At 46.2% G+C, this 26,525-nt stretch overlaps 1 protein-coding gene across 4 annotated transcripts in view; it reads right to left on the bottom strand.

The window, feature by feature from the left end:
• The window catches only part of WDR7 (WD repeat domain 7), a 1,596,127-nt gene that overhangs the window by 1,094,793 nt on the left and 474,809 nt on the right, over window positions 1-26,525 (bottom strand). For all 4 annotated transcript variants that reach the window (XM_085630124.1, XM_085630134.1, XM_085630121.1 and 1 more), the window contains 2 exons: window positions 19,822-20,591; window positions 6,563-6,654 (listed from right to left, as the gene is read on the bottom strand). In XM_085630124.1, coding sequence (XP_085486250.1) covers window positions 6,563-6,654; window positions 19,822-20,591 — 862 coding nt within the window. The remainder of the gene's footprint in view (window positions 1-6,562; window positions 6,655-19,821; window positions 20,592-26,525) is intronic.

The following is a 26,525-nucleotide window of genomic DNA, read 5'->3' as shown; positions in this document are numbered from 1 at the left end:
CGCGCTAATGCGCCATGGCGTGAATTAGCATACGAAAGGCATGCAGTCCTTATGGCGCACAAATTGTACAACTGGAGGTCAGTGGTGAGATTTAGAGGTCACTGCTTGACACTTGCTTCCTATAGAGAAGTGACCATGTGCCGGGCACACGCGGCCTCAAATTAATCCCCAGTCTTTATTCTGTTGCAGCTCAACAATAGGCGACGGATCACAAGCACATTACGCTTTGTCTCCTAAATGGTATGTTTGGTTTTCATGTCGTGAAGGCCTTTTGTAAGCGTAACACATTTGCATGAAAGCTACTTTTTTCATAATTCACACAAACACATCATATTGTCATGGTGGCACGCGCATGGACACGGAAACCTGAAAGACAAATTACAGTTCATGCATAGGCCATGAATACTAGATACCACCAGCGGAACATACTCGCAACACCGCTTCAATATCACATCAGCTTGGGCCATTTTTTTTTCTCCAGAAAACAAATCTATTTAAAGGAAGAGGGCAGGCAATGATACACAATGATATCATGTTTTTATTCAATGTTGTCCCAGAATTGTATATTTGCATTATCCTGGGTAAGCACTAACTGTACCAGCTGGCAAACATTTTTTTTTTTTTAAAACAATGGTAACCACATAGATGTTACTGCATTTAAAAGCTGAACACTACAGAGGCGGAGATACAGGCTCCAAAAATGATGAGCAAAATTGTGATACTATTATTCTGCTAAACACCCCAAAAGAAAAGCACTAGCTTGAGAAGGATACTCGGATTTATAACCTTTGAATTTTAGAAAGGCAAAAAGCTATTTCTATGCAAAATAAATAATTTTAGCCTTTTTTTAAAAAAAATAATAAAAATAAAATACAAAAATATCTTTCTTAATGAAGTCTTGATGTTTTAAAAGGCATTCTTGTCTTTCAAAATTGTGATATAAAATTTGAGGCGAAAGCCTAACAATTGTCTGCATACATATATGGCCAATCTTGAGCTTTCTGTGCTCCGGCAGCTCGTTTTAAGGCTGTGCACATCATGCAAATGCTTGCAGAGTAGATCGGTGCTGCTTATGGTTTGGGACAGATCGGTGAGGGCCTAGAAGCCAACGGGTGGCATTAACAAGAAGCTCATCAGTGGACCTGCTTCAAATGTCACATCGCTTTAGCAATTATACTGTACGTACTGTATGCAAAAGTATGTATGCCTCTTAATTTGTTTTCTGCATAACATACCAGCGCTTCGGGGCTTCCAATAACATTATGGGCCCAGTTTTACAATGGAAATTTACAGATTTACGATTTACTTAGGCCAGTAAACACTGTGGATTTCAGTGAAATAATAATGAGTAAATTAGAAGCAAGTGTGTACGTTATTTACTCTTAACTTTTTTCTTAAGTGGAACTTGTGGTCGTCCCCCTGGGTGTGTTAGAGGAGTAGTTAAGGATTTCCCATTAAAAGGTGGCAAACACCCATTTCGGTGTTATTTTTTGGGATATTCGCCAACATTTGTAAAAGCCTCTACCACACTCACTTGGACACAGTGATAGAAGGAGAGGGGCCAATTAACACAGTTTCCACAAATCGGGGAAAGAGGGACGAAGAAGCAAGAATAGAGGAAGAGTTGGACCAGAAGAGAAGCATATTTTACCTAAAAGAATAATTGAACCTCAAAGTTAATCTAACCCTAAGCAAAACAAAGGTGCTTCAAAGAGCATGTCCTAGTAAAAGCCCTGGTGTAGAGCGCCCACTCGAAAGCCAAGGGACCATGGCCCCCAAACCTCTATAGAGCACAAGTTACCAGGTTTATGCTGGACACTTTAGAGCAGACGACTAGGAATTGCTTGGTTACCACCAGTTCACACTTTAACTGTATTCTGCACATGTGGAATTTTGCATAGTGCAAGAGAGGTTAATGTCTGAATGTTGGTGAAACATTCAGCTTGGGCACCATAAAATTCTTCACGTTTTATAAGGTGGAGATTACGGCACTGGAGAACACAACAGATTTGAGAAAGTTCCTAGGCACTGTTTGATGGGATCTAATATTAGAAAATATAACAATTCACACTAGTCAATCACGCCATTCCTCTTTCTGAAGAACTTCTCAGTGGAAGCACAACTTACTTCCAAATTTCATAAACTTATATGGGATGGACACATAGAAAATGTGGCTATACCATAACAAAGGGTAATATGACATTTAATTGGTTCTAAAAGATGTGGGTGAGTGCAAATATGGTTTGGGCATCTAAAAGTGTAGAAGTCTGCATGGGATGGGTATATTGTTGAAGTACTCTATAGGTGGCATTACACTCCAGCATGGTTCATGGAGTGCTCAAGATCACACTGGTTTTGGAAAGATGTGGCTGCAAGGGTGTGGTGTCTCACTTTCTGTGTGACTAGCCAACAATATTGCAGTTTTAGCCTTCAACACTGGTCAAAAAAGATGTCATACTTGGAAGCACTACCCGAAGGAATCAGTTTATGTTCTTTTGGATCGCCCCTACTGAAACGGTCACATTTGGAAATACCTATGACCAATCTAGAGAGATATAAATAGCAATTGTTGTCCAAGTCCGGTACACCCATCATCCGACTTAAGTAAAAGGGTATTGATGGACATGGGAGAGGATGCCTAGTTAACTTTCATAACCCATTTCTGGCAACCTGACTACCAATTGTGTAGTATATCCTCAGAATGTAGGCCCATGAACAGACCTCTTCGGGAGGACTCCATCCTGATGGGATGTTTATGGGAATAATGTGGCACTATGAGATAGAAACGCAGTGCTAGGGTCTAGGTGGGAGTCTTTGTAGCGAGTTGGGTTGGGGTGTTGGGATGGGTGACCTCATTTTGGACTTTTGCAGTATATGTTTTCATCTTAATAGTTTGTACATAAATAACCACCAAATTAAGACTGCAGCTTTTTTCACTAAAGAGGGTAAAAGGCCAGAGCATTCATCTTGCTTGTATTATTGTGAATTCTCTTTTCTGATAAAAAAAAAAAACATGATAAAAAAAACAATGAAAAGAGTCTGTAACCTTTAACTTTCGCACCCAAGCAGCCATTACAATATTTACTTAAGGTAATCTTGAAGAATGTGTTCAGTTTCAAAGCAATTATAGTCCTTTTTCTGTTCAAATGCGTTTGTGGGGCAACGCCTAATAATGTCGCCTAACACCACCAAGGGTCACATATTGACGTTCTACATCCCACCCATGATTTTTTTTTTTAAGTGTTTAGGAATGTTTTTTTACGGTACATTCGTTTGGAATTAAAACAGTTGCTAATGTTTAGGGTTCCGGTGACGCAAACGGACTAAAGATACAATGTAGCTGGTAAAGAAACCAAAATACAACAAGCTTGGGACACAGACTGACACTGTAGCTGCTCTTTGTACAAAAATGTAAAATGTGATAGAAAAAAATAAATCCCTATTATTCCCTGTAGTCTTACGTGTTATATCATAGATATTATACTCTCTCTGCGTAAATTAAAAAAAAACACCATATATAAAACCGTCCAAAATAAAGCACATTTAAAAAAGGAACCCATGCAATAATCACCATGAGTTAATGAGTCCTCCGCGCTCCTGAAACTAAACTGAAATGACTTCCTGCGCAGCGTGAAAACAATGGCGGCCCTGGTGTTGTTTACCGCGCGCGCGGATTCTAAAACGGGATGGCGTCACGGTCTGCCTGCTGACAGGGGGGGGGGGGGGGCAGCAAACACCGGGATAACAACTGAGTCGGGATGTGGGAGTTAATTGTCACCGATAAAGATCAACGTGAAACGTACCGCGATTTACACTTGCAAACGGTATTTGTGCCGAGTATTTATGCGGTTTTATAAGGCGCGAACTCCACCCGGGGGTACCAGAGCACCAGTTACACTACACGCGATCGCATTCTTGTGGTTTTTTTTTATTCAAGGCACGAGATTACGTGCTTTGCCCAGAATCACAGGATGATGAGCCGAAGCCGAGGCTCGAACCTGGTTCCCCAGCTCCAAAGTTGGCAGCGATGGTCGTACTGCCACGTCCTCTACCCATGCGTTACCCGTATCACTCTGGTTCGCGTGGGTGCTTACCAGGCAGGCCCAGTGGCACCCAGTTGTGAATGTTTTAAAGGGGTCATATAATAAATTATGTTATATCAGCTCTCAGGACCCGAGGATGAATGATCGCTCAAAGGGCCATTCTGGAATGCCTATTGTCTGCTGTGGGTGACTCTTCCAATTGGATGGGTACTGGGAGGTACAGAGCACTTGCACTGATTTGGTTTCAAGGGGAGAGTACCGGCACGTCCCAGGAGTGCAACGCTTTTAATCGGGGAGGGCTGGGCTGCTGGCACTCTCAGTAAGAGGAAGGTGCTCTGCAGTAGTAGGACAAAAGAGAGTGTGCAACTTGCGCCGATAGTGCTGGACACACATGGCACCAAGAATATTTGTGCTTAATTTTACACCGGAAGACTTCAGCTCAGCAGGGGTGCTATCCACATTCCACACACTACGACATAATTTAGAAAGACCTGAAAGAACAAATATTCATTTAGAACTGTAATGTCATTTATCTTCTTTAATATTAGAGGAGCATAGCCCCCATTTGGTAAATATTTATCACAGCTTTTTTAAATGACACGGAGAACAATAAGATTTTTAGTCCTAGGTTTCCATTTATTCAAAGACAAAGATGTTTCAAAACAAATTCAATTTGTCTAGAAAGTTGCAAGGACAGTCTCTCTCTCCACTTGCTGCCTACATTATTTTAGAACATTTGCAATTTGGCATTAGACATTCCCAATATAGAGAAGCAATTGTGTGCTTTTACAGGGCTTGTCTGAAATACTAATGTTGCCGTCATCCAATTTCTATTTCCAATCAAAGGAGACGTACTATTCACGCTGCTATAATAAAAAGGTAAACTACGAAAAGAGAAAAACAAAATGGCGATGCTGTGACTCTGCACAGACATAATAAGTTGTATGTGAAACCATTTACATAAAGTTGCATTATGAAGGCAAATCTTCCAGAAAGTAGCGAGATCATTTCACTAATCTTATAACAGCAGGAAGTGACATCATAAGACTGACTTTGCTAAAGAATAGCGACATGAAGAATAATGACAGAGATGAATATCAAGGTCAGAATATCAAAGGGAAGTACATATAGAGAAGTACAGATCTACTCTTCCGAGCTCCACATCTACGTACCTTGAAGATATATGTACCACAGGCGTGCAACACCCAGTGGGCTCAAAGGGCTTCAGCCCCCTCCCCCCCCCCCCCCCTGTTGGGTGTGTTAGCCCGGGCTGAGACAGCTTCCCAGGCGCACACACACAGCCGCACCCGAGTACTTCATAGGTCTTTAAAAAACAATTTGGTTGATTATGAGGCTTTGTTGTTTTTTTCACCCCTTTTTAGAGCCCCTGCATCTCCACTCTGCCTATTGCTGGAAGAATGAGCCCCCCCCCCCCCCCCCCGAAATTCTTTCTTAGACCCCCCCCCCCCCCACCCCTCCATTCCCCGAAATTTGGTTTTAGTTGCTCCTCTGATGTACCACATGGGAGCATCAATATTGAGTCAGGCATAGCAAATCTAAACTTACCTGTCAATAATGTTATTTTTTTAATAGTTTGTCCTTGATATTTAGTAATCAATATTCTGACTTTGATATTTAGTCTGCACACCCATAAGACCTTTAACTCTGAGAACAGGCCATTGCATCTTTAAAGAACTCTTTTAATCGAAAATGTGAGCATGGTAATACACACAGATTGTTAAAAGGCACAAACGCTAAGTACTAAAATCATCAAAATCGACAGGCATAATCACTTTTAAACGAGAAAGTCAGATTTGGTTAATCGCAAGGGTTGAAAGCGTCATTATATAGGTGTAATAAGAGCTGCTTCTTTTGCTGCCTTTAATGACAAATATTCAGTGAAGCATCAATACCAAAAAAGTGTATATTAAAAAGCAATATGTTGTTAAATCAGAATTTGTATAGTGCCTTCCACCATCAGTAAGCAACCGTATTTTAACTGTTACAAATGATAAAACACTGTATTCGTAAAATACAATGGTTTTTGCTCTTTCATTACAGAATGAAATCACAACATTTTAACAGAACGGAAGCCATAAAAGCAGGAAAAAACATTCAAATGTGATGAACTGAGGCACAGTAAAATAGGATTACTGGATTAGCCCAAGATCACGCAATGTCATGAAGTGGGAGAGCCTGTGAATAGAACCTACTTTTTTTTTTTTTTTAAAGTAAAAAAAAAGATTGGATTTTAAAGGTCATACTGGACATCACTGCCTCGCAGGACAGTACATTCAGAAAAACAAAAATAACAATATTAAACAACAGGTGATTGGCTGACCTGGTCTATAGAACCTACCTTTGCTTGCTCCACCTTGGACCATCTTAACACTAGGCCACAGCTTCAAACAGCTGCCATCAATTTCTAATTCTCGGAGGCGCACTTCAGGAGGAGGCAGCCCGCATATGGTTATATTAACAAGTAAATCTCATAAAAAAGGAAACGCATTTTATATTACCTTGCTTAATTTGTCCTTGCACTGCACCACTTGTGCTTGTGCTGGCTGTCTGGGGACTCTTCGCTTTCTCCGGAGTGCCTGGTTTGGGAGGCCTAAAACATAAAACCAGCCTTTAATGAAACCAACAAAGGCACAAAATCCAGTGTGCGGTATTAACTAGATCAACTTGATTCACACTACCCTGTTTGCTACTGAAAATATACTGTCGGAGATAAAAATAAGATCATTGTTGGGTTGAGCATACGAGAAAGCGTAAGTTGTACAGTTGCAAAAGACCTCTTGTAAGATTACCCAGAACGTACAGTGGCTCAAAGCCCACCCGTTGCTCACCATTTGTTGGCTTTACTACCACTTTCATTTGCTTGCTTCTTATTCGATGGCTTGCCTTATCCATCTTGTGCGAGTCCCTCCCCCAGGCTATAGCCTCTTTATTTATGCCCTTTCACTGCTCACTTATAGGTAACTACCTTTCTCTTTTTACTTAAGCACTCCATGAGAGGGCATGTGTTTTCCAGCTGCCACCTTTGTGTGCTTCTCTGTCTTTCACGATCCAGGTTTCTCTCCATCTCGTCCATGTGCTTACTTCTCCCGCTCCATGTGTTCTCTCTGGCTCTTTTCCCCCCTGCGCTCTATGTTGCTCACACCCATGTGTGTCTCCCGTCGAGTCCATGTAGTTCTCTCTCATCCTCCTTGCTCTCCTCAAGTACTTATTTTCTCTACCCCACTCACTACCTCAACCATCCCCTCTGTTGTCCCATTCCCACTCAGCAGTCTTTTTTTTTTAATTCAATTTTTGCTTTTTTTCTCTGTAGCACCCACACAAAATTGCTGCCGGCCGTCGCATTTATAAATGAAAGCACTTTTGCACAACTTTATTTTCATATTTTTATCAATCAATATTGCAAAATATTGGCACCGTGTCACATGTATGCATCCATCATGACGCATGTTAACCCTACAAAATGAGCAAGATCACTGACTCATTGACAGTGAAATTGCTCTCCTCCCCTCGCAGCTCCACCATCAAGTGAGGCCTTCCCCCGAGCCCCTTCACTCTCAAGTGCCCTCCTCCACCCGCAGGTTTTACCTGCGCCTCATCCTTGGTGGTCCAGTGGACCTCTGTCTCCTTTCTCTCGCCTCCCAGTTGTCCAGCCCTCCCCAACTCCGACTTAATGGCTGCCGCTGCACGTCCGCGCAGTGGACACAGGCAGCGGGCACGCCACTGGCGCGTCAAAGGCGCACCAAAGGCAAGCCCATCTGCACCAGTCTGCGACCCGACCGCGACCAGGGCCAGGAACCCTGGACCTCCTCAACGCCAACGCTACGACCCAGCGGCACTCCATGCTCTCAACCCAGGACGCAACAACAACTGCAAGCTAGTATCACCAGACGACACCCACGGACCCTTCAGCTGTCACAGCTGCTGGCACACCTGCAGCACCGCCAAGACCACGGACCCGGCACAACCCGCCCGCAAGACCACAACCCAACGAAGACCCTGCAATGCATCCTCCTCAACATCCGATCCCTCCACAAACATGCCACCAAAATCTGGGACCTCCTCGACAGCACCACCCCATACTTAACCGAAACATGGACCAACACCACCTCGGGACCAGACATCGCCATCGCCATTGCCATTCCCCAATGATACAAGATCTCCAGGAAGGACCGCCCCACCCGCCCGGAGGAGGAATTGCCATCATCCACAAATCCAACCTCGGCCTTAGCACACTCCCTGACGAGCCCACAGACCTGATGGAACACCTTCAATTCAAGATACTGGCCAGCCCTACCAACATGCTCCGAGGAACCCTCATCTACTGACCCCCTGGACCCCGCGGACTTTTCGCCAACTCCATCACGGACATCATCTCCCCGCATGCCATCGCGTCCACCAACTATACCCTACTGGGAGACCTCAACTTCCACCTCGACAACCAACTGGACCCCAGCACCACATCCCTCCTGGACAACCGCCACAACATTGGACTCCGCCAGATCGTGACCAAACCCACGCACTTAGCAGGACACACCATCGACCCCCTCTTCACAACAGGTAACTCCATCACCTTCAGCCACACCACCGAACTCCCATGGACTGACCATCGATGCGTTCACTTCACCCTCAGAACACCCACCATCCACAGACACCTGCACCTGCTCCCAAGAAGAAACTGGATCAGAATCACCGATGACCAGCTAACCTCTTCACTCAGCAACTCCACCCCAACCATCGCGGAAAACGACGACCCCAACACCGCAGCCCAAACCCTGCGCAGATGGATCTCCGACAGCGCCAACACCATAGCCCCCCTCAAGAAAAACAACAACACCCACGCCAAGAAAGCCAGATGGTTTACCACCGAACTTCGAGAGTCCAGATGCACTTGCCGCCGCCTCGAAAAGTCCTGGAGGAACACCAAATCCACAGAAGCCTACAACAACTTCAGAGCCGCCACCAATGCCCGCCACCAACTCCCACCACCAACTCATCAGAAAAACGAGGAAAAAAGCGATTGAAGACAGAATCTCCGCTCACGCACACAACAGCAAAGAATCAAGGAGTTCGCCCAACCCACCAGTGAGTCCACCGACATCCCTTCCTCACAAGACCTCTGCGACAAACTCAGCACCTTTTTCCGCCACAAAATCAAAAGCATCTACGACAACTTCGACGAAGACAACCAACACACTGAACCCTTACCAACCACCCCTGACACCCTGAAGCCAGCGATCGACAACTGGACAGCCCTCACCACCGAAGACACACTGAAGACGATGAAGTCAATCCACTCCGGGGTCCCCACGGACCCCTGCCCCCACCACATTTTCAACAGAGCCGCCGACACCATCGCACCCATGCTCTGCCACACCACCAACCGCTCCCTGGCAACCGCCATGTTCCCCGACGACTGGAAACACGCAGAGATCAACCCCCTCCTAAAGAAACCCTCGGCGGACCCCACCGACCTCAAAAACTACAGACCCATCTCCCTGCTCCCGTTCCCAGCGAAAGCCATCGAGAAAGCCATCAACACCCAACTCACCACATTCATTAAAGAGCACAACATCCTCGACTCCTCCCAATCCGGCTTCAGAAAAAAACACAGAACGGAAACCGCCCTCCTCGCTGCAACAGACGACATCCGCACCCTACTGGACAAAGGAGAAACAGCAGCCCTCATCCTCCTCGACCACTCAACGGCGTTCGACACAGTTTCTCACCGCAACCTAATACACAGACTCCAGACTCCACGATGCAGGGATCCAAGACAAGGCCTTCAACTGGATCTGCTCCTTCCTCTCCGGCAGAACGCAGCAGGTCATACTACCCCCTTTCCTCTCCGACCCTACACCTACAACCTGCAGAGTCCCCCAGGGGTCCTCCCTCAGCCCTACACTCTTCAACGTCTACATGGCTCCGCTCGCCCCATTGTCAGAACCTACGGACTCAACATTGTGTCATACGCAGACGACACCCAACTCATCCTCTCCCTATCCTACGAACCAAATACCACCAGACACAATTTTCGAGAAGGCATGGAATCCGTCGCCAAATGGATGAAAAGCAGCTGCCTACAACTAAATACCAACAAAAAAGAAGTACTCATCATGGGCCCAAACCCGCATGGAACGACACCTGGTGGCCCCCCGCCCTCGGAAGCCCACCCACCCCCACGGACCCCGCATGCAACCTGGGAATCATCCTGTACTCTGAGCTCAAAATGGACCACCAGATCAACCCCATCTCGTCCTCCTGCTTCCACACCCTCCGCCTCCTACATAAGACCTTCAAATGGATCCCCCTCGAACACAGAAAGACCGTCACTCACACCTTGGTCACCAGCAGATTCGACTAAGGCAACGCACTCTACGCCAAAATAAAGAAAAACCTCACCTGCAAGCTACAGAACATCCAGAACGCCGCCGCAAGACTGGTCCTCGACCTGTCAAGACACTGCCACATCTCCCAGCACCTGCGCACACTCCACTGGTTCCCCATCGAAGCTAGAGTCACCTTCAAGATGCTCACCCACTCCCACAAGGCCCTCCACGACACCGGACCAGCATACCTGAACAGCTGACTCAAATTCCACGCACCCCAGAGGCCCCTACAATCTGCTAAGCTCTCCTACGCTGTGGTCCCCCGCACAAGAAAGACCAGATCAGGAGGCCGCTCCTTCCCCTCCCTCGCAGCCCGAGCCTGGAACGCCGTGCTGCTCCACCTCAGACAGACAACATCGCTCCCCATCTTCGGAAGAAACCTCAAAACCTGGCTCTTTGACAGGCCCCCCCCTTGATGGACTGCAGCCTGCTAACCCACCCCCCCCCCCCAACCACCAGTGCCTTGAGACTCTTATGGGTGAGTAGTCGCACTTAACAAACGCCTGATTGACAAAATGGCACAGCCGCGCCTATAAAATAATGCAGCAGCTTAACTGTGTCTGTTTTTTAGTTTCTTCAGGCTGGACAGCATCAGCAATAAGTGAGACGTTTTAGCTTTGCCAATGCTTACTTAAAATGTATCAACTACAAACATATGCCTTGTACAGGTTACATTTTATAAGGGTCACTAACAACAGTGAAGTCTCCAGAAATAATTTATAGGTGGGCACCCATAGTGGGTAACAATAAAACTGGTGTGGCCACCTATGATGGGGAATTGCTCATGTGTGTGCCCACATTTGTGAATATATATATCAATTTATTAACATCCATACATAAAGTAATTATTTCATAAACTGAGCTTTTACTTTATAAGCTATAAGGAAAACGGATATAAAAGAATGACTCTTTTTGCCACCCACTGTAGATGTCTGATGTTCTAGTTCAACTTTAGCATTTTTTCTCAAGGCTCAGAACGAAAACTGCTACCTATCTCATAAAGACCATTAACGATCAACCAATACTCGCAATCACTGAAGTTCATTGCTGGAGATCGTTTCTTGCCTCTGACATTTTAGTACAGTAGACAAAAGTTTAATGGACGGAAGGACGCTGCCAACTGTTCTAAACTTCAAGTGCCCCACCCAACACCTGTTGGGTTGTGCATTGAACAGCTATACCCCATACGTTTTTTAGGGTCGAGCATGCGCTAGTGAGACACTATTGTATACAAAAAAGGGCTTGAAGCCCGCCCATTGCTTACCATTTGTTGGCTTCATGTAACTTTTCTTTACAGCCTTCTTAACTGGCCGGTGCATGCAAAACGTCACTTATGATCATTGTTGTGGAGCAGGGACCAAGCACAGATTGATTCAAGTTAATCCCTGTCCATCCGCTGCTCCCCACGTGATTGAGGTACTCTTTCTACCCCCCCCCCCCCACCAATCCCCCCTGTCCGTTGCTCCCTCCATAGCGCTTGTTCTAATTATTTTCGGCTCTTGTTTCTCATGCCGCTTGTCTACAGTGTGTCTACGCTGCAAGGACACCGCTCCCACTCGTTCATACAGATACACATCTGTTCTTGCACACACCAGGTGCACACAGAGTCGTGCCCCAGCGGGTGAATATCAACTAGCAGAGCCCTGATGTCAGACTTTTTAAAGAGTCAGGTAGTTCCCCTTAAAGAAAATTGACTATTTTACTGTCTCATCTCGCAGCCCGGTTCGGTACTAACCCAAAGAGTAATGTTTTTTACTTGAAGCTTATTTTGGTTTTGCCATAATGTGTGTTATCAGCTCCTACGAATCCAAAGTCTTTACAGAATACACCTGAGGCTGAAGCACATCATGAGCCTAGTGTTTCCAGTGACCTCTGCACCAAACATCCTCTAAAGGAGCACGTGACAGTATAACCTCGTTAGAAATATTTGCCCCAGAAACATTTGAATACAGGTACTTCCCTGTGGTCCTGAAAACGGAAGCTTTTGCCGTTCCCCACATACTTTATATCTGTTCACTCAATAAAACATTATTTGAACATAGTCTCACATACATCATTTTTTCGGCCCAGTCCTTATAGAAAATATACGTATGTGCCTTGTCCGCCCCTTGTATATTTAATTGTCCTCTCTCTGCTTTATAATATGTGCCACGCCCTATTTTTTTGTTATATATTGTACCCTGTCCTCTACACCATTTGCACTGTTCTCTATATATGATATCTGCCTGTTGGGCAGATTCACTTGTGCAGCTAAGAGCCTAATACAATTATGCATTGCTCAATCGCGGTTGCACAATGAGTGTTATTATTGGTGCCCAAAGTGAATGATGCTAAATCCGTGCAGAACGCTATTTGTCAACTTATCATCTGCAAACCTTTGGTGTCATTTCCCATGGCCATCAATTGTTGGGGTACATAATTGGGCCCAACAAGAGGCTTGCAGAAAAATTACATTGCCATATAGTCAACGGCAAGTGTGACACAGGGGGTAATTCCTGCACCATTTGTGATCCTGAGGGTTTCCAAGGGCTTTGAAAGGAGGATCAAGGTACTCAAATCGGGGGGATGAACCTGGGCAACCGGGCCATACCTTGGTCCCCTGGCGCAGCCATCATCACCTCCACTCCCACGGGCGTATCATGGGGTACCCTCTAGGGCCAGGAACAATTGCGGTAGCGGATGCCCACAGCCCTTCACCAATGACCGTGACACCCCTGCCCCGGGTTATTCAAAAATCAACATCATCTTGAATCTGCCTGCGCTTAGTTCTGTGATGCCCCACGTTGGCAACCCGTTTTGTGTTCAAAACATGACTTGGTCCTATTTCCACAATTATATCCCAAACAGCTTATATTTTAAAAGGTTTTACATTTCCATGTTGTCCTGATGGATTTAACTTTATATGTTGCCCACAGCACAATTTATTCGCAGATTAAGCAATCATGGTATCCTGGCGGTCATTTCTCCATAGTCTCCTGGCACATGCAGATCGGCATGACCTGCAAATCCCCAGCATGCTACATCTCTCTTCGCCCAATAACACTGTCGATCATACACTGCAGTTGGATCACCCTGTCCCAGTGACACTTAAAATGGCTTCCCCTCTCTTGGGCAGGGAGTAAAGAGCAAATCAAAATAGGCCTTTTCTGCCTATCTCTATTCAAGAAAAATGAAGAGTTCCCAGAGAGTAGCTGCTGTAACGGTTTTTAAAAATCTAGGTCACATCACTTAAAAGGATGCTGAGGAAGAAGAGGCTCAATCTTCATTCTCATGAAGACGGCATGCGGCGAGACATAGGTCGAGCTGTACCAGTGCAAGCAGAGGTTACTGGGCACCTACTGTAATAATGGGAGTCATCTACAGTGTTGATTTCAGGCCATAGTAATATTGCACCTCATACTGGATTGGCTGTACGGTGATATAACGCATTCTGTTGCAACCCATGCCTTTACCATGCATGCGTTACAACGTGAAAGCCATTACCACACACAACCTTTACCACATATTTTTTTAACAAAGAATATGCCTTTAGCAAGAATGCCTTTACAAATATTTTGTAGTAAAAGCATGAATGTTAAAGGCATATGCGTGGAAAAAGGTCTTCCATGCCCTCTGCCCTGAGCCCTAAAATAGGTCCCTGGGGCGCTCCCCAGGCCTATTTCAAAATACCTCTACCCTGAGCCCTAAAAGCAGACCCCAATGCAACACCCCCGGCTCTTGTAAATAATACCCCTCTCCACAGCTCTAAAAGCAGATCCGTGCATGACCCCCCCCCCCACCCCTGGCCCTCCACCCTTCTAAAAATACCCCTCCTCCGAGCCCTAAAAGCGGACCCCTGCATGACTATGCCCGGCCCTCAGCCCTTCTAAAAAATACCCCTTCCCTGAGCCCTATAAGCGGACCCCGGCACGACGCCCCCACCCTTTTTAAAAATACCCACCCCCAGCCCAAAACCCTAAAACTATAGCCCCCCGCCCCAGACCCAATCCCCCTTACCTCTCCACGACGACCAGGCAGCTCCTCTGGGGAACGGTGCACGTCAAAGAGGAAGCAGGAGGGCCTCTCCGTTTCCTCTAATGATGCAAAGGCTTCACCCCCATACCACATATATAGCCTTACCACCAGTACCACACATATACCTTTACCATATATATCTTTACGATGTGTTTCGATATAAAGGCATGCGTGGTAAAGACATATGCGCTGGAAAAAAATGCATGGTTAAGGCTATGCGTATTAACGGTGCATGCGTGTTGCGTTAAAGGCTATGCATGTTAACAGCCATGTTGTAATGGCTGTTTCCCTACTGGATTACCACCCTTTTTCACTTCACTCACAAGATAGCAAAATATAGCACTCCACTTGGGGACTCCTTCGATTCTGCGAATGGCTCACCACCCCAACCTGCAGTTGGTAACTTGCAATGTCTTACAGCATGATTTCGATTGGAAAACACTGATACATCTAGAAAAGGATCGCTATTTGGAAGCAAAGCCTACAACCCGCCCCTTCCAAATAGTGATTACTCATGGAGTCACAAGCCCATTTTTAGAAGTCTGTATGCATTAACTGACTCCTACAATGATGCAAACAGTCACAATCTCGGTTTGAGACGGGAAAACATTTTGTATATCAGGCTCTTAGCCACTTGCTCAACTGCACAGGTGTACAGCTATCTCCTTGGTTAGTGAGGGAATCCAGATTAGACTTGATCTGGAAAACTTTAATAGCAATGTGGAGTCAAAGGCACTAGGTTAGTTCTAGTCATGCAGCTTCACTGAAAATGGCACTAAGGCTCTATAGAGGGTGCCAAGCTGCCAGTGGAAACAGTCCGCTTGTGTTTTCCTCATATTCCCACAAAAACAGAGCCCAAGAATAACAAAGAACAAAGATAAATGATGTATTCATCCTAAAGAAGGGAAGAGAGTGGGTTTTAAGAAATCAGCGACGCTGTCAGTCGTACCCATCAGAAAAACCACATTACCAGAGGTAAGTAACTTGTTCTTATAATAAATAGTCGCTCCCGAAGATTCCATACATGGATCACTCTCAAAGAACTCTTGAAGGAGTAGGGTGGAGGATATCCACAAAAGAGTGCTAAATACATACCCCAGGAAGACGCCTGTGAATCAAACCAAAAACGAATGGAGAATCACTCCCAAATTGCGGTCATCCACATCAAGACATAAATGCCTCGTAAAGGAATGGTAGTGGAACAAGAAGTAGCTGACAAATCACTTGCATTGGAACTCCTCCCATAAAGGCTAAGGTAGCCACCAAATGCCTCTCTGAATGGGCACTAAATTCACCCATTGGCGACTGCTTTACCCACCTCAATGTCTTCAAAGCCTTTCAGAAGTTTACCATCAACTCTGAAACTTCTCTTTTGTGGATACATTTTCTGACAGCTGTTCTGGGATCAAACATGTTCCACCCTCTCCTTATTGGAAGAATGGCGGATGTAAAAAGAAGGCAATAAGAGTACTTGGGCAATGGGGAGAACTGTAACCAACTACTGAGGAAAGAAAGCTTGAACCAAACAACACTTTTTTCTTGAAAAACCAGCAAAAGGAGCAGAAACTGAAAGGGCTTACATCTCGCTCGCCTGATGAAGGTTCTATATATCAGGAAGAACACCTTCCAAATGAAGAATTTCAGGGGGCAGGACTATGTAGCCTCAAAAGGGGAAGAGGGCACCTATCAAAATACATTTACTAAATTGCGATCCTAGAGAAAGACCTGAAAAAAATAGTAAGTAGTTTGTTCTACAATCCCTTAAAAAAATCTTTACCTAACAGGCATTTAAAATAAAGAACTCTGATCTGAAGAATAGATGCATCCCTACAATATTTGGACAGTTCTCTGCTAAGAACACTGAAATTTAAAGTATTTAAACGGTCTCTGCTTAAAAAGGTTTTACAGAATTACCAAGGCACCGGCAATAGTCTACCTATTTGAATGGACCATGCTGGTTAACAGCTGCCTAGATGCAACAAAGACCTTCACTGCTTCAGCAGGTAGTTCATTATTTGCCAAAGCTAGTCTCTCAAGTTCCACATATGTAGGTGTTATATTTTAGGTATATTATAGGTATATAAGTCGAATATTGGGGTGAAACATCCAACCAAAGCTCTTTGTCAATAAGATGGTTCCCACTGGAAACAGCAGGCCTGTCTTTATAAACGTCAATCAATATTTAAGTGTCACTGGCGTACCCTTGGAATTTCAGACTGCCAGTAGGTGCATATAGGTGTAGTGGGAAAAGTGCCCAGTCCTGGCGGACTCTTATCTGTAGCTAGCGTTCTTCGATGGAAACGGACTGAGCTTAACACATTGTTTCTTGCTTGGAAGAAAAGATTGTAACCAGAGGTGGTACATTTCCTAGAATCCCAAAGTGTTTCTCCAGGCAAGCGCATAGAAGCTGGGGGTCAATTATGTCAAACGCTGCAAAGAAATCTAACATCAGCGCCGCTGAACAGTTTTTCTGTAATTTCAAGATTGCGGTTTCTGTGTAACGGTCACTCGAACCCAGTGGTGGCAAAGTAAATGCCTGGATCCTGGAAAGTTATTCAATTGGGAAGTTGCTATGCATTCAATGAAAGGCAGTGAACAGATGGCTCTGAAGTTAGACTGCACTGGTTCTGGGCTATTTCAGCAGAAGGGTTGTAATTGTTTTTTTGAAGTCCTCAGGGTAAATCCCTCGCTGTTTTGAGACACTGATAATTTGAGTGATATTGGCGGCCAAGTTACATATATGCAATGACTTTAAATGGTGGGTTAAGATGCCATATCTCAAGTCGGAGTTTACTTGCCCATGATGTGACGTCATTATGTGAAATGCGGTCACACTGTGCAAAGGTGGCTAAGTGTGGTATTTGGTGTCCAGTGATTAGTTTCACCGACTTAGGTCTCATTATGGTGTAAAAGGAGGAGCTTTTTATGATATACTTTCTAATGTGAAATGATTTTGGAATAAAGCAGTTGCTGAGTTGCTCACATAGGTCTTGGAAAGTCATAATGAGAGCTGAAGCTCCTTAAGGAGTCTTACTTTGCGTATCACAAAAGGTTCTTAAGTTGAGATCTTTCCAACAGCAATATGTTCTTTGCAGTGCGCTTTCGTTACAGACATAATTTCTCTTGTGTCGTCCATTAGAATTTTAATTTGCATCCTCTGTAAGTGAGGTAGGAAGACATTTGATTTAGGGCTACTTTAACTGCACTAATTTCTAGAAAGTTGATGTTGCACATAGTCTCCTGAGGAGAGCAGAGACCACTGAATGGGAGGTCTCCAATGTGAGCACCCCAACCCACAAGAGAGACATTCCCCACAACCAATAGTCGCAGCCAAAGCAGTCTGAAGGCTTCCCTGTTACAAGTGTGAAGGAAGACATCCAGCATTGCAAGCTGTGAATAAGCAACTGGTGACACTAGATAAGGTCGCTCAAACATCGCAAACCTGCGGTCACTGCTTGAATAAACATCTTGGAAGTGGATCCAGTTGGGTGCCTATGGTGAGGAACTGGACTGTTGGTGCCAGGGCAACGCCAGCTCGAGATGGCATTTGGTTACTTAAGTGGTGAAACATAACCCATAAAAGCGGTATCTAGGCACAACATGGAACCGAGGCTAGGGCTGTGCAAGGCTAAAAAGTGCACAACGGGAAAGGCTCACTTAAAGGCTCGGAGGAACATCAGGGCCTGTAAGCTCATTCTTTCACGGTCATTTGAGGCTTAGCATGCTGCAGACAGAAACGTGCAAAAACGGATAGGCCAGGTTAGCAAACGCAGAAGGTGCCTAAGCCCAAGAGTAAGGACAACATGATGAAAGATGCTTCAGAAAGGATTTAAGCCCACAAAGCCATCATAGGAGAGGCCCATTTCAAGATCCGATGAAATGCTCTGTGTCATCAAGGCAAGAATGTGCAACTGATGTCTCAAAAAAAAAAACCATAACAGAATGACTAACATTATGTGAACTGGGAAGTGTTAAAAGGTTCCACAAGATAAAACGTAGTAAAGATAAAACGTGTCACAAACTAAGTCCATAGCCACACTAGGCAAGAGCCAGGCAAAGTGATAACATTATACATGTAGAGACCTTTCTTCGTGGTTGTCTCCATGGCAAAATATCCCAGACTTTCACTCACATATGTGAATCCACGACCTGGGAACAGAGATGATTTTTATTGCAGGATGAAGAAATGGCATGAAGAACTGTGCATGAATGATCCCATAACCTCTATTGGAAGGTCTTCACCTAAGGTTCAACTATTTGAGACACGATACCCATTCGCCATTCCAATAGTGTCCTAAGAAAATGCTCCAATATGGTGAGAAACTGTATAAAGTTACCTCAAAAGCCAACTTCAGGTGGGTCTGGGTAGCAATTAGTTAATCTTAAGCATTCAAAGCAGTGTTGGTGCAGGGTTAGTATTTGGGTTCTCTGCAAAAGAAAACTATTGCTGCCGGTACCCAGTCATTGGTAAAACAAGGGCATAAAACCTCACATTAATATACTGGTTGTAAAAAGTGTTCGAAATTTGCGACTAGTATTGAATTTCACAAATTGACCTATGAGCCAATAGGTCAGTTCGCAAAATTTTAAATCCAAGTGAGTCGAAGTGCAATGCACCACTTTAATATCCATAATGTAATTGCAAACTATAACTCATTCAGATTGGTGACAATCTCACAATGATGGCCTGCAAGGGTCAGCGGACCACCATGTCTGGGATTGTTTTTTAATAAAGATTTTTTCTAAACAGCCTAATTTGCTTAAAGGAAATGGGTTCGCATTAAAAAATTCCTGTGCAAGTTTGCCCCTGAACATTTTCCCACAATTCACCAGGGGTCCAAAATGAAGCCTTTCCCTTCTGCGACTAGGTTACCACCCCAACATGGCAGTTGATAACTTTTCAATGGTTTGCGACCGGAATTCTGGTGGTACACCAAAGATACATTTGGACCCCATTTGGTATTTGGAAGGGATGCCCAGAACAAATCCCTTCCAAATACCGAATCAGTATCTAGTTGCAATTCTATTTAAGTAGTCAGTAAAAAGTCACAGTTCAAATAAAATACACTTTGAGCTTGCATCAAAATAATTTTACACGTGTAAATTTGTTTGAGCTTTTAACATTTTCTGTCACTGAAAGCAAAGGATTAATGTTTCTGACCGACAATAAACATTCAGTAGAAACATTGATCCATCCTCAGAGAGTTTAAAAGCACTACATCTACAGGCCATTATATAATTCAGTACAAAATACATCAAAGGCAACAATAATGACTAAAGTAACAACTGTTGTTTGAGGAAGGAAATGTATATGAATTGATTTGGTCTACTAAAAACGAATGCATATGAAGAGGTACCTGGCTGGAGCTTTCTTCATGTGGTCCCCAATGAAGGTTGCATTGGTCATACTCATCAGAGTATTTGCCAAAGAGATGAGAGAGAGCAGATGCTGAGTGGTGACTGCACGCGACACTCCGTATGTGCCTTTTCCTAGCCCGTCGGTGATGGACATCTTCCGTTCCATTTCCAGACAGCCAAGAGCCGATTTCAAAATGGCATGGCTAAACCCAGGAAGCATCAGTGACATGTGACCTCCTCTGGAGAGCAGCCCAAAGGACACGGGGCAGTGCGGCTTTAGCATCCCCAAACGCTCAAGGCAAACCTCATCAAGCGCCTCGTTGAGACCCCAAGCATGAAGACAGGACATGAAAAGTTTTGCAGTGTCCATCGTGAGATTATATTCCAGTAACGTTAATGGTTTCGATTTGCTTGAGCGGTATTCCGGGTCACTTTCTTCCCTCTTCTGTCGCATGGTCTCTTCATCCTCGTCCTCATCATCAAGAAGATGTTCCTTAATGTTCTCTTTGATGGTTTCCTTGACCTGCTGGAAGAGAACGGCTGCTCGTTTGCCGGCCAGAAAAGAACTGCTTTTGTCAACAGCACCTGAGGCTTTCTGCAGACTCTCTGGGGATGTCAGGGTAGTGTTGGGCCTGGAGGCTTCTTCCGTCAATAGCTGAATAATCAAGGCTTCCACGTCAAAGAATAGAAGGTGTATATCAGGGTCTGTTAAATTAGTCTTTATTGCTTGAACCATAAGAGAATTATGAGAATATTTAGGCAGATTCCCCTGCAAAAGACAAAGTCAAAATGTACAGATTGAGTGCTTGACATTTTATTTGCTACATTTTTTACATAAATCCATAATACTTTTTTTTTTTTTTAAATGGAAGAACACATCTCCAATGTATTTCAAACGAAACACCGAAAACACACGTGGCATACTCATGTGAAATTTCCATATGCTTGGATTTCTGGAAAATACATTTATGTTATTGAAGGTCAAAAAAAGCAATCTATTTACAATGCAGGTTTTACAAATGAAAAGGTTATTTACTAGTGGATCTAATATAGTTACTCGTCACCAGTTTAGTGTTCTGCATTTCCCAAATGAAAGTTTTAATCCTTCACATTGTAAATATACAGCAGTCTACAAGGTCTTTGTAGTATGAAATCAAAAGTAATAAAGCACATGCCTATAAATTCCCTCATTAGTTCTCAGGCCCATCTGGGTGAACGCATTACCACAGGAATGCATGAAAAATAGGCTTAAAAATGCTTGTTTTCGGTCCAGGGAGGACCTGGCTTGGCAGTTTGGACAGGACTGTACTCATGGGGAGCAGGATCAAGGCTGATTTGCATTTGGCCGGGTCCAAACTGGAATGGTGAGCAAAAAAAGGATGAATTTAGGCCCAGATCTCAGTACTGGGGGTGAATGTTTGACAATGTTCAGCATTCCGTCCATCATCTTTTTTTGTTGTAATAATAATACACAGCATACTAAGTTATAATGTAGTAAGTCAAAATGGGGCTGTCTAGATATTTTAGGTCCCTGCAGAAATAGACACAATTAACACATTTAAAATGCATCAGCGATAATTTATATATATCTCTCTCAGCGGAAGTTCTACCAATGGCAGACGTTTGCCGATTGGAGGTTCATTTTCTTGACTGGAGGAAAGGTCGTGCTTGATTCTAAAGTTCAGATTCTATTCTTGTTTTTACTGAATACATGAAGATGCCAAGTCAGAAAGATGAATAGATGGGTAGTTCACCTGATTGATCACATTTGCAATTCATACAGGAACACAAGTCTCATTTGAGCTAGAAAAGGTAAACAATAATGATTATCAGGGATTGACAAATGGGGTGCAATGCACTAACCCTTAGGAGAACAGAACAAACAAAGTTGTGGGGAAAGACTGCATACACCTGTGTCAGCGCAAGGAACAGAGAGAATATTCAGTAAACGGCATGAGGTGGAGGACAGGAGTCATGAATGCACGTGTCAGCAGAGGTGGAAGGGCCAGGCAGACCTTTAGATTCAGAAATAACAAGAACTAAAGGTAAAATCCAAGTGAGGTCCGCACAAACAAATGTTCTGGTCTTTGCAACTTGCTGGGATCCTTGTGGCTCCAATCTATTTTAAGTTGCTGAATGAATTCCTGACAAGCCTGGATTATGTTTGGACATTTGTTTGCCCCAGAAGCTCAAAACTGGACAGGACCATGCAATCAGATACACGATGAAGAAATAGAGCTGGAGACAGCCTTTGTTGCTGGTTTAACATTTATTCCATGAAGTTACCTCGAGCCAATGGCAGGGCACACTGCCTCGCCGCCCCGTTCAAATGTGTTCAAAAGGCAAGGATACTTCAGAACAGACTATTAGCCCAAACACACGGATATGAGGAAACCCAGCTCCCATACAACTCCATCTCTGGTAACCAGCCCACATCTGTCACACGGAACTCCAAAGGGTCGTCTCCCAAAGCCCTAATCCTGGTTAATGCAAAAGCCACAACATTGCTTGTCTGGCTTATATCACATTCAGAAACGCAATCCGGATAGAGTTGGCAAATCATGGACAAAACAGCACTGACTACACAGCACCTGATCTGGGGTGTCTACACCGTGCCACAGCTTCCATCAATGCCCAGTCCTACATGGAGCAATCTGGAGCTGCAGCGGCGGTAAATCATCAGTAATTAGACGTGTGTTCACGGTTTCAAAGATACTTAGAAAAAATCAGAGATAGCACAGTTTTTAACTTCCATAGGAGAATCACTCTACGCTACTGACAGTTATTTCTCAAATGTAACAGTGTAATCACTAAACTAGAGACAGGCACTAAAAGCAAGTGGTGACAAAGTAGTGGTCACCTCCAAAAGAAAATAACTGGCACTGAATACTTTAAAAAAACAAGCATTTGCAATGCGATAGGTCCCGCATGCATGCAGTTTAAGCTACTGGCATTGTTAAATGCCAATGCCCTTCATTTGTGTTTTGGTTTTCAAAACATGAATAAAAGGCATTGTCATTTACAATGCCAATTGCTTAAACCCGCGTAAATGCGAGACCTATTGCATTGCAAATGCTTGTGTATATTGTTGAGGTTCCAGCAGCTCCCTCCAACAATAAAGTTGAACAAAAACCACAACAAAATTAAACAAGCATCAGCAAATCTAACAGTCTGTTTGCCGGCTCAAGAACTATTGTACTGACCATTACTTGGTATGAATCTCGCCCACACTGCTGTCATGCATCGCTGTCTTAGGCCAGAAGGCTCGTACAGAAGGGGTGCTGAATCCAAAGTAGATAAACCCAGACGTGCTGATCAACACACATACATACAGGCCTCACACACTGGCACTTAATTACAGTATCCGAGTCTGTGCATACTTAGCAGAAACGGGCTCCATGTGGCGTATTAACGGCAGCCAGGAATGCACCGAGGGAATAGCTGTGCCGCATTCCCACGGGAGGGGTTCGGTAATGTTGATCTGAAATGTACACACTCGCCTGATAGCCTCCTGATGTAACCCTCGGCTATGGCCGGGGCAAATTCCACCTGGGAACCGGCTGAGGCTCTGGGGGGAGGCTGCGCACGGCACACGCCTCTAGGCACGACTGTGACATGTGACATCACCCAGTGGAATGCTGAGGTTTGTCTGAGACAGCAGGTTAGCATGAACTTCAATCAATCAATCAATCAATCATGACATTTGTATAGCGCACTACTCACCCGGGGGGGTCTCAAGGCGCTGGTGGAGGGGTGGCCGTCACTGCTCGAAAAGCCAGGTCTTGAGTTGCTTCCTGAAGGAGAGATGGTCCTGGGTTAGCCGGAGGTGGATGGGGAGGGAGTTCCAGGTCTTGGCTGCAAGGTAGAAGGAGGATCTTCCACCGGCAGTGGCTCGGCGGATGCGTGGAACGGCGGCGAGGGCGTGGCTGGTCGACCGTAGCTGGCGGGTGGGCGTGTAGAAGGTTAGGCGGTCGTTGAGGTACTTGGGGCCCAGGTCGTGGAGAGCCTTGTGCGCGTGGGTGAGGAGTCTGAACGTGATCCTCTTGCTGACGGGGAGCCAGTGCAGGTCTCTCAGGTGGCCGGAGATGTGGCTGTGTCGGGGGGATGTCCAGGACGAGTCGTGCGGAGGCGTTCTGGATGCGTTGGAGTCTTTTCTGAAATTTGGCCGTGGTTCCGGCGTAGAGGGCGTTCCCGTAGTCCAGTCGGCTGGTGACGAGTGCCTGGGTGACCGTCTTCCTGGTTTCATTGGGGATCCAACGGAAGATCTTTCGGAGCATGCACAGGGTGTTGAAGCATGATGACGATACGGCGTTGACTTGTCTGGTCATCGAGAGGGAGGAGTCCAGGATGAAGCCTAGGTTACGTGCGTGGTCCGTTGGCTTGGGAGTGGAGCCCAGGGCGGCGGGCCACCAGGAGTCGTCCCAGGTGGAGGGAGATGGCCCCAGGATGAGGACTTCCGCCTTGTCTGAGTTCAGTTTCAGGCGGCTGTTCTTCATCCATTCGGCGACGTCTTTCATCCCTCGTGTAGGCTGGTTCTGGCGGAGGCTGGGTCGTTGGTGAGGGAGAGGATCAGCTGGGTGTCGTCTGCGTAGGAGATGATGTTGAGGTTGTGTTGGCGTGCGATGGCTGCGAGGGGGCTCATGTATACGTTGAAGAGGGTGGGGCTGAGTGAAGATCCTTGTGGTACGCCGCAGATAACTTTGGTGGCCTCGGATCTGAACGGGGGGAGGCGGACTCTCTGGGTTCTTCCGGCGAGAAACGAGATGATCCACTCCAGCGCCTTCTCTTGGATACCGGTGTTGCTGAGGCGCTGCACTAGGGTGCGGTGGCAGACGGTGTCGAACGCTGCGGAGAGGTCCAGGAGGATGAGGGCCGCTGTTTCCCCGTTTTCGAGCAGGGATCTGATGTCGTCCGTGGCTGCGATGAGGGCGGTCTCGGTGCTGTGGTTGGCTCGGAAGCCGAACTGCGAGTGGTCGAGGGATCCGTTCGTCTCGAGGAAGGCGGCAAGCTGTCTGTTGACGGTCTTCTCGATGACTTTGGCAGGAAAAGGGAGGCGTGAGATGGGTCGGAAGTTCATGAGGTCGGTGGGGTCCGCTGTTGGTTTCTTCAGGAGGGTGCGGAGCTCGGCGTGCTTCCAGCTTTCCGGGAAGGTGGCGATGTTGAAGGAGGCGTTGATGATGTCTCTGAGTTGGGGTGCGATGATGGAGTCGGCCTTGTTGAAGACGTGGTGGGGGCAGGGGTCGGTTGGGGATCCGGAGTGGATGGTGTTCATCGTGCGGATGGTGTCTTCGGTGCTGACCGGGGTCCAGGTTCTGAGGGTGGTGGTGGGGGGCGATGGTTTGGTGTTAGGGTGTGTGGTCGGAGCGCCGAAGCTGTTGTGTATTTCGGCGATCTTGTGGTGGAAGAATGAGGCGAGTGAGTCGCAGAGGTCTTGCAAGGGAGTGATGTTGTTTCCGGCGTTGGGGTTGGAGAGCTCTTTGACGATGCTTAAGAGTTCCTTGCTGTTGTGGGCGTTGTTGTCCAGTCGTTCTTTGAATGCTGTCTTCTTGGTGGTGCGGATCAGCTGGTGGTGTTTGCGGGTGGCGTGCTTGAGGGCAGTCCAGTTGACTGTGGTCTGGTCGTTGCGCCAGGCTTTCTCGAGGGTGCGGCAGTTCTTCTTGGAGTTCATGAGTTCGTCGGTGAACCAAGAGGCTTTCTTGCTGCCGTGTCTGCTGGGAGGGGTCTTCAGTGGTGCAAGGACGTCTGCGCAGTTGGTGATCCATTACGTGAGGTTGTTGGCTGCTTCGGTGGGGTCCGTTGTGCTGGCAGGTGGGTTCTGGCTGAAGGAGGTGGTGAGCTGGTCGGCGGTGATCTTGTTCCAGTTCCTGCGGGGAACCTGTTGCGGGTGGTGGTGGGTCGTGGTTCTTCTGAAGCTGAAGTGGACGCAGCTGTGGTCAGTCCAATGAAGTCCGGTGGAGTGGCTGAAGGAGATGTGCTTGCTGGAGGAGAAGACTGGGTCGAGCGTGGGGCCGGCGTAGTGGGTGGGGGTGTTCACCAGTTGTTTGAGGCCGAGGTTGGCGAGGTTGTCCAGCAGGGTGGTGGTGTTAATGTCTTTGTTGTTCTCCAGGTGGAAGTTGAGGTCCCCTAAGAGGATGTAGTCAGCGGAGGAGAGGGCGTGCGGGCTGATGAAGTCTGTGATGTCTTCGCTGAAACGTGTGCGTGGTCCTGGGGGTCTGTAGATGAGGGTGCCTCTGAGTGTGGTCTTGGGGTCGGTGTGTATCTGGAAGTGGAGGTGTTCGGCGGCGGTGAAAGTGTCGTCGGAGCTGGTCGTGATGCGGATGGTGTTCTTGTGCACGATGGCGATGCCTCCTCCAGTCTTGAGTGACGCGGTCCCTCCGGGTGATCTTGTATCCGTCCGGGATGGCAATGGCGATGTCGGGCGCTGAGGAGGCGTTCATCCAGGTTTCCGTGAGGAAGGCGACGTCTGGTGATGTAGTGTCAAGCAGGTTCCAGAGTTCGATGGCGTGTCTGTGGACAGAGCTGGTGTTGAGCAGGATGCACTTGAGGTGGTTGCTGTTGCTGTTCGGCTTGGCGGGTGCGGTGCAGGTCCGGAGGCAGGTGAATTTGCAGGCTTGGCAGGTGAAGGGTCCGTGGGTGCGTTTTGGGGTGGCTCGGTAGCATGCTAGTGGTCGGCCGGTGTTGAGTGCGTTGAGGGTGGCGGCGT

The sequence above is a fragment of the Triturus cristatus genome, chromosome 2_1 (assembly GCF_964204655.1).
Source record: "Triturus cristatus chromosome 2_1, aTriCri1.1, whole genome shotgun sequence".
NCBI classification, from domain to species: domain Eukaryota; kingdom Metazoa; phylum Chordata; class Amphibia; order Caudata; family Salamandridae; genus Triturus; species Triturus cristatus.
Note: the sequence above shows the minus strand (reverse complement) of the source record. Positions and strands in the feature narration are given on the sequence as shown.